Source organism: Oreochromis niloticus, linkage group LG11, assembly GCF_001858045.2.
Source record: "Oreochromis niloticus isolate F11D_XX linkage group LG11, O_niloticus_UMD_NMBU, whole genome shotgun sequence".
NCBI classification, from domain to species: domain Eukaryota; kingdom Metazoa; phylum Chordata; class Actinopteri; order Cichliformes; family Cichlidae; genus Oreochromis; species Oreochromis niloticus.
In genome coordinates this window covers 2716616-2725436 of record NC_031976.2, presented here as the reverse complement: position 1 = coordinate 2725436, position 8821 = coordinate 2716616, and the positions used below count along the sequence as shown (strand labels likewise).

Sequence of the window (8821 nt, the reverse complement as noted above, 5' to 3'; positions counted from 1 at the left end):
TTGTGACCCAGAAAGAGTAATATTTCAAACTCCGCCACTCTGTGTTCCTCCGCTACTGCCTTGTTTGAGTTTTGGACGAAATGGATTCTGGGATATTGCTTTTCGTCATTTCGATCTGATTGGAGACCAAAACAGCCAATCAGATTTTTTTGCATGCAAGTCTGTGATTGGCTGGTTTTGTGGCACAAATATAACGGTGTGCAGAAAGAGTTGAGCACGCACGGGCAGAAATGTTGAGAGCGCAAGCAACACATTGTGAGCAAGCGCAAATGCAAAAACTGAGCGAGAGAGGCTGCTATTGTGTGTGTGTATGGATAATAGCAAACACTGAAATACAGTTTTTTGCACGCAGCAATGAATTTTGTTCACTCAAATTTAGCTTTTCTTCGCTCAAAATAAACTTTTCCTCAAAATGCGACACTTGCACCTGCAAATGTTTTTTACGTGCGCTCAATTTTTTTGTACATGCGCTCAGAATAGTGGCACAAAAATAACGCCATATTGTCTGGGATTTTATATGGAGTTATTACATCAACATTTTAAATTAACCAACAGTGTTATTTTCATCAGAACGTGATTTTCAGTATCCACTGACATTAGTTATAGCTATGTGTGAAACAGCCAGCATAGTGGAAAGTTAGTACCTCCAAATCAAGCTCTGTGGTTCTTTGCCAAAAAAATTGAAGACTGCCCCAGTGAAAGAGCTCAAATAGGATTAAACAGGGTCTCAGGATCTTGTTCAGTAAAATAGACAGATTAGTGTGGTAACTGCAATAATGCTAACACCGTGCCAATTCTGGTGAACAGAGAGCTGAGCTGAAAGCAAATCTTTCAGTTTAACAGTCATTTTTCGTTGCAGCACTCATGGCAATGAGCTCAGCATTTGGAGGTCAGACATCAAGTGAATCATTTGAAAACCATTGCACCTCGATGTCAAAAGGAGCAACTAGAGGTGGTTAAGTTAGTAATAGCTGGCAGCACATCCTGTTACCACCACTGATTTTAAATGAGTAGAAATGACAGTTTATTTTGTGTTGTTCAAACAATAACCTTTTTTTTCTAAACAACAGTATGTTGCCTAAACCAACTCAAACAACCACTGAAAACAAAAAAAGAAGAACATAAATGAATAATAACTCACTTCTGAAAATAATTTTCCTACACACTGCATGTTCCGCTCTTAATTTTACTGCAATATAGGCGCTCTTTGTAGTGAGCTAATTTTATTTTGAAATTCGTTTTATTTTCAAAACCAGTTTTGGGAAGTGACAGGAAGTCAGCCATGTTTGTTTAGTTCTTAGCAGATCACATGTGGGGAAATTTGATCCAGCGACATCTGCCTTTTGTTTGTGCCATCGACACCACCGTCTGTAAGTTTTCATTTGTATTGAATTGTAGGATTGTATTTTATGTATATTTTGTGGAAATATTTGCTATAGACGAATACTTTAGTAGTTGTGTGCTAACGCTAATGGATGTGTATTGGAATCTAATTTTGTTGTGCTAATGATGCTAGGTTTTTTTAATTTTAGCTATGTTATTTGTATTTCAGTTTTACTCCATGAGGAAATACTAATTAAAAGGAGTTGGACGCTACATCCTGACTTCGCGCGTGATTTCAAGTGGAGTTAGGCTACTGCTGAATTGTGTAGCATATACACACAAGGAGAGCAGGATAGTAAAAAGACGGTCAGCAGCTGGCAAAACAACTCTACGACAGCAAGCTATGTCAACAAACATGGACGAAGCACACTCCGAAGGTGCAAGACCTAAGGAACCAAAGCCTCCTCAAGACGGAGCATCAGTTAAAAGCACTAGTTCAGTTTCCAGATATTCAAGTAGATCAAATGTCAGTGTAGCAGCAGCGCATGCGAGAGCCAAGGCAGAAGCTGCTCGCGCACGTGTTGCCTTCGCACAGAGAGAGATCAGCATTAAAGTTGACAAAGCAAGATTAGAAGCTAATCTCGAAGCCTTAAATCTGGAAAAGGAAGCTGCAGCTGCAAATGCACAAGCAGAAGTTTTGGAAGCAGCAGCAGAGATAGAGGTTGAAGCACATCCAAGTTGGAAAAGTCTCCCAGTTATGGTGCAGAGTACACATGAACGTGTAAGTGACTATATCAGAGACCAAACTATGCAGCTTAACCAATGCGATGAACCAGTCAATTTCTCAATATCAGAGCATCCCATCGAGAAGAGCTCTCCACCATCAGCTAAGTACATCATTAAAGATGAGTATATTGTGAAAGACACATGGCCCACACTTTTCCAGCCACAACCAAGTTCCAAGGTAACGCATGCATACCAAACCGCTCACACCTCTATCCCATCAGCTCAGCCAGATATAAACGCTCACCTCCAAGTTAACAGTGACAACTCCTGCAAGAACAAAAGAGCAATACGCCCTACACTAAACCAGAGCTAATTTTTCCTCAGTACTCCAACACTTCTCATACACACCCTCCAGAGTCTTCAGTGATGATGGACATGGCGAAGTACCTGGCACGAAAAGAGCTTGTGAGCACTGGCTTAACCCACTTTGATGATCATCCAGAGTCATACAGGGCATGGAAATCTGCCTTCTCCAATACCATTAAGGGTTTGGACCTTACTGCAAGTGAACAGCTGGATTTACTTTCAGAATGGCTTGGGAAGGAATCTTCTGCATATGTCAAGCGCCTAAGAGCAGTTCATATTGACAACCCAAATACTGTACTCAAAATGGTCTGGGACAGGCTCGATGAATGCTACGGTACTCCAGAAGTCATTGAAAGTGCTCTCTTTAGGAAGTTGGACAGCTTTCCTAAAATAACAAACAAGGACAATTACAGGTTAAGGGATCTTGGAGATCTATTGATGGAACTACTTTCAGCAAAAGAGGATGGCTACTTGCCCGGCTTAGCATACCTGGATACCGCCCGTGGCATCAAACCAATCGTGGAAAAACTGCCATATAATCTGCAAGAAAAATGGATCACTCAAGGGTCAAAATACAAAGAGGACTACAAGGTTGGTTATCCCCCCTTTTCCTTTTTCACGTCCTTCATCTGCTATCAAGCTAAAACAAGAAACGATCCCAGCTTTGCTCTTTCTGGAAGCAGTCCTGTCACAGAAAAGCCTATCTCACGCCACACAAATTTAAGAACCCCAGTCTCAGTGCATACAACCAAAGTCGTTTCTGAGGCCCCACAAAGCGATCCAGATCCTAGAGAGGATATATCCAAGCATTGCCCCATCCATAAAAAACCCCACCCCTTAAAGAAATGCCGTGGGTTCAGGCTAAAGACTATTGAAGAACGCAAAATGTACTTGAAAGATCAAGGCATCTGTTTCAAATGCTGTGCATCCACATCTCATCTCGCACGAGACTGCAAAGTTGTCCTGAAATGTGATGAGTGCAACAGTGACAAGCACATCACAGCTCTTCATCCTGGTCCACCACAACTGTCCACCAAGGCCTCAAGTCCCCCAACAGGTGACGGCGGGGAGCCGGAAAAGGAGGACACTATCCCAGAACCAGTTGCAAGCCCTCTGTGCACTGAAGTTTGTGGCGATTGCGCTAAGTCAAAATCTTGTTCCAAGATATGTCTTGTTAAGGTTTACCCTAAAGAGTGCCCACAACAAGCCATCAAAATGTATGCTATGCTCGATGACCAGAGCAACAAGTCTCTAGCCAGGTCAGAGTTCTTCAACTTATTCGGAATCAAAGTTGGCTCATACCCCTACACCCTGAAAACTTGTGCTGGCTTAGCCGCAACCTCCGGCAGGAGAGCAAATGGCTATCAAATCGAAGCAGTAAATGGTGAAGTTAGCCTTGCGCTACCAACACTGATCGAATGTGACGACTTACCAGATAATCGTGATGAAATACCGACACCTGAAGCTGCCCTCCAGCACCCGCACCTCAAGAGCCTTGCTAGCAAAATCCCGCCTCTTGATAATGATGCCAAGATCCTTCTTTTGCTTGGGAGAGACATTCTCCAGCTTCACAAGGTGAGGCAGCAGATCAACGGTCCTGGTGATGCACCCTTTGCTCAAAGGCTTGACCTCGGATGGGTCTTAGTAGGTGATGTGTGTTTGGGAAAGGTTCATAAGCCCATTGTCAACTGTTATAAAACGAACATACTGGAAGACAGAAGACCATCATTGTTCAGACCTTGTACGAGCCACATCCATCTCAAGCAAACGGTCAACTCCAGTCAAGTCAAGGGACTCTCACACAGTTGCCGTAGCACTACATTGGATGACGACTCACTCGGCAACACAGTCTTTGCAAGAACAGCGGATGATGACAAGCGTGCCTTCTCCATAGAGGACGAACAGTTTCTGCAGATAATGGGTGATGAGGTTTTCCAGGACGAGTCGAATAGTTGGGTGGCTCCTCTTCCCTTCAGGCCCCCCAGACCACCTTTGCCCAACAATCGTGAGCAAGCTATGACCCGCCTCTTCTCATTACTGCGCACACTAGAGCGTAAACCACGGATGAAGGACCAGTTCATTGCCTTCATGCACAAGATCTTCTACAACAGGGGTGCCCAATCCTAGTCCTCGAGAGCTACTGTCCTGCAGCTTTTAGATTCATCCTTGTTCCAACACACCTGAATCAAATGAATGTCTTGTTATCAGGCCTTTGCCAAACTTGATGGCATGCTGAAGAGGTCATCAAACCATTTGATTCAGCTGTGTTGGAGTAGGGATGCATCTAAAAGCTGCAGGACAGTAGCTCTCGAGGACTAGGATTGGGCACCCCTGTTCTACAACAATCACGCAGAACCAGCCCCTCCACTCCCTAAAGGTAAAGAGTGCTGGTATTTGCCGATGTTTGGGGTCTATCATCCCAGGAAACCTGACCAAATCAGAGTTGTTTTCGACTCAAGCGCACAATGCAATGGCATCTCGCTGAACAATGTGCTACTCACCGGACCAGACTTGAATAACAGTCTAATGGGAGTCCTTATTCGTTTCAGGAGAGAGTGAGTAGCAGTCATGGCTGACATCGAACAGATGTTTCATTGTTTTGTCGTGAGAGAAGACCACCGAGACTACTTACGCTTTCTGTGGTATAGAGAAAATGATCCCAGCAAAGACATTGTTGAATACAGGATGAGGGTTCACGTATTCGGCAACAGTCCTTCTCCAGCTGTGGCAACATACTGTCTCAGAAGAGCTGCAAAGGAAGGAGAACAGCAGTATGGGTCAGACACCAGACATTTTGTGGAACGCGAGTTCTATGTAGATGATGGCCTTGTTTCCACATCCACAGAGGAAGAGGCAATTTCTCTGCTACAGAGAACCCAAGCATCTCTCTCTCAGTCAAACCTGAGACTGCACAAGATCACGTCCAACAGCGTTGACGTCTTGAAAGCCTTTCCTACAGGAGATCATGCTAAGGGCATTAAAGATCTTTACTTGGATGGAGACGCAGTACCCACACAGCGAAGCCTTGGATTGAGTTGGGATGTTAAAAGGGACACATTCACCTTCCAAGTGTCAGTCAGTGACAAGCCGTTCACACGACGCGGGATTCTCTCCACCATAAACAGTCTTTTCGACCCTCTCGGCTTCGTCACTCCTGTGACCGTTCAAGGCAAGTCGTTGCTGAGAGAGTTGACCTTAGATGGAACCGACTGGGACAGTCCACTCCCTCAGGACAAATGTAAGGTTTGGGAGACATGGAAAAATTCGCTTCAAGAACTGCAACATCTTCATATCCCTCGAGCGTATACCACCACCTCCTGTTCCAATGCCAGTCGTACAGAGATATGCATCTTTTCAGACGCTTCAACCAAAGCGATTGGCGCGGTGGCGTACCTCAAGACAACAGATGCAAACGACCAGATTCATGTGGGTTTTATTCTTGGGAAAGCTAGACTTGCACCACCAACTGAACCTACCATACCCAGACTGGAGCTGTGTGCGGCAGTGCTAGCCGTAGAAGTTGCTGAGTTTATCGTTCAAGAGATCGATATCCAAATTGATGCAGTCACCTTCTACTGTGACAGTAAAGTGGTGCTGGGCTACATTCATAATCAGTCCAAACATTTCTATGTTTATGTCCACAACAGGGTCCAGAGAATCCGCCAGTCCACACAACCAAATCAGTGGAGGTATGTACCTACGGAGCATAACCCAGCTGACCATGCTTCTAGGTCCGTTCAAGCCTCACAGCTCACCAGAACCAATTGGTTCACGGGTCCAACATTTCTATACAAGTCACAGCCAAGCAGCGAGCAACATAAGACCTTTGAGCTTATCAACCCAGACGCAGATGTTGAGATACGACCACAAGTTACAACCTGTGTTACGAGTCAAAAGAACAAGTTGCTGGGCTGTGAGAGATTCACGAAATTCTCTTCCTGGAAGGCCATACAGAGAGGAGTTGCAACACTCATCCACGTGGTTTGTTCTTTTAAGGCAAGCAGCCGAGGAACCAACAGATGTAATGGTTGGCATTGGTGCCCAAAACCTCTCACAGCTGACGAGTTGTCCAAGGCAACTACAGTGATTCTTCTTGCTGTGCAACAAGCATCTTTCCCTGAAGATTTGGATGCTCTCTCCAAGGGAGCCGATGTTTCCAAGAGAAGCGCTCTAACTAAACTCAACCCGATCATAGATGCAGATGGTCTGCTAAAGGTTGGAGGCAGGTTGACGTTAGCTGACTTAAGTGACAAAGAAAGGCATCCTGTCATTCTTCCAGGCAAACACCATGTATCTACGTTGCTCATCAAACACTATCATGAGCAGGTCGAGCATCAAGGTTGTACCATCACAGAAGGTGCCATTCGAGCTGCTGGCATATGGATAGTTGGCGGCAAGCGATGCGTGAGTACTGTTCTTCGCGGATGCGTCACCTGTCGACAGCTTCGTGGGAAAAGAGAGAAACAAAAGATGTCAGACCTGCCGCAGGAGCGACTAAGCACTTCACCACCCTTTACCTACACTGGTGTGGACATTTTCGGTCCTTGGGCCGTGATAGCCAGGCGCACAAGAGGAGGCATGGCTCAGAGTAAGCGTTGGGCCGTTCTCTTCACTTGCATGAGCACACGTGCAGTCCACATAGAAGTGATAGAGTCTTTAGACACCTCTTCGTTCATCAACTCCTTGAGAAGATTCTTTGCAATCCGAGGTCCTTCTGAGCACCTATACTCAGACTGTGGAACCAATTTCGTTGGTGCTTGCAAAGAGTTGGAGTTCCAAAAGGTTTTGTCAAAGTCAGAAGTTCAGAGATACACCAACAATCGCGGATGTACATGGCATTTCAATCCACCTCACTCCTCGCACATGGGCGGTGCGTGGGAACGCATGATAGGAGTTGCAAGGAGAATCCTAGACTCAATGCTGATGCGTACTCCCTCCTCCAGTTTGACCCACGAAGTCCTGTGCACCCTGATGGCGGAGGTGACAGCCATCATCAACTCTAGACCGCTTGTCTCTGTCTCTTCAGATCCTGACGTTCCTCAGATACTTACCCCAGCAATGCTTCTCACTCAGAAGCAGAGTGTTCCACCTCCTCCAGGGACGTTCACTGAGAAGGACCTGTATAAGCAACAGTGGCGCCAAGTGCAAAGGTTGGCCGACCAATTCTGGAATCGTTGGAAACGCGAATACTTGCAGACACTGCAACTTCGTCGTAAATGGCAAGAGTCCAGCCCAAACATCGAAAGAGGTGACGTTGTCTTGATGAAAGATGATCGTACATGCCGGAACGATTGGCCCATGGCTCTTGTGACGAACACCTTCCCCGGCGGTGATGGAAACGTCCGCAAGATCGAGATCCGGGTCGTCCGAGACGGAGTGGCCAAAGTGTTCCTCAGGCCTATAACGGAGGTTGTTATGGTTTTAAAGAACCAGGACTGAAAAGGTTATGTTGTGGTTTGAATATTGATATATGGCATCTTAACAGATACCAGACGGGGAGTGTTCCGCTCTTAATTTTACTGCAATATAGGCGCTCTTTGTAGTGAGCTAATTTTATTTTGAAATTCGTTTTATTTTGAAAACCAGTTTTGGGAAGTGACAGGAAGTCAGCCATGTTTGTTTAGTTCTTAGCAGATCACATGTGGGGAAATTTGATCCAGCGACATCTGCCTTTTGTTTGTGCCATCGACACCACCGTCTGTAAGTTTTCATTTGTATTGAATTGTAGGATTGTATTTTATGTATATTTTGTGGAAATATTTGCTATAGACGAATACTTTAGTAGTTGTGTGCTAACGCTAATGGATGTGTATTAGAATCTAATTTTGTTGTGCTAATGATGCTAGGTTAATTTTAGCTATGTTATTTGTATTTCAGTTTTACTCCATGAGGAAATACTAATTAAAAGGAGTTGGACGCTACATTCTGACTTCGCGCGTGATTTCAAGTGGAGTTAGGCTACTGCTGAATTGTGTAGCATATACACACAAGGAGAGCAGGATACTGCAAAAAAGTTGATGTCCTTCATTTTCCCCTTTTGTTTCTATTACTCACCTGAACCCAGGAACCCACTATGAAAAGTGCCCATTTGACTTGGTTTTCCAGTGCCAGCTGCACAGAGGATGGTCATTTCATTGGTGTTTGTGAGCTCAAGATGACTGAAGGGAGAAACCAGTTCCTCAGGAGGTGGTCAGTGGTGGGGCCTCCTCTGAAAAAGGTTTTTTATACAAACGTTTATCTTAAACATTACTGTAACGTGAAAACTGAATTGAAGTATGTAAAGATAAAAAGTTAGAAAACTTACCTTACTAGTTATGGTGACAGTTGAGCACAAGGCCAGTTGCAGACCCACTGGTGGTCCTGTGCTGGCCCTTGTGTGGACTACGCCTGGCAAACCTGATCTGGG

General features: G+C 45.0%; 2 protein-coding genes across 3 annotated transcripts; both read left to right on the top strand.

Moving 5' to 3' along the window:
• The first annotated feature begins 1221 nt into the window (after positions 1 to 1221).
• LOC112848229 (uncharacterized) lies at positions 1222 to 4542 on the top strand. Its single transcript, XM_025911615.1, has 2 exons — positions 1222 to 1370; positions 1553 to 4542. The coding sequence occupies exon 2, from the start codon at positions 2476 to 2478 to the stop codon at positions 4540 to 4542; it is 2067 nt and encodes a 688-aa protein (XP_025767400.1). The 5' UTR covers positions 1222 to 1370; positions 1553 to 2475.
• Positions 4543 to 4735: 193 nt separating this feature from the next.
• LOC112848179 (uncharacterized) lies at positions 4736 to 8668 on the top strand. 2 transcript variants are annotated; one of them, XM_025911370.1, is made up of 2 exons: positions 4736 to 8115; positions 8480 to 8668. In XM_025911370.1, exon 1 carries the CDS (start codon positions 4984 to 4986, stop codon positions 7852 to 7854), a length of 2871 nt encoding a protein of 956 aa, XP_025767155.1. In that variant the 5' UTR covers positions 4736 to 4983; the 3' UTR covers positions 7855 to 8115; positions 8480 to 8668. The 2 variants fall into 2 exon arrangements, with proteins under 2 accessions (XP_025767155.1, XP_025767154.1); XM_025911369.1 differs by lacking the exon at positions 8480 to 8668 and adding an exon at positions 8293 to 8339.
• The last annotated feature ends 153 nt before the right edge of the window (positions 8669 to 8821 follow it).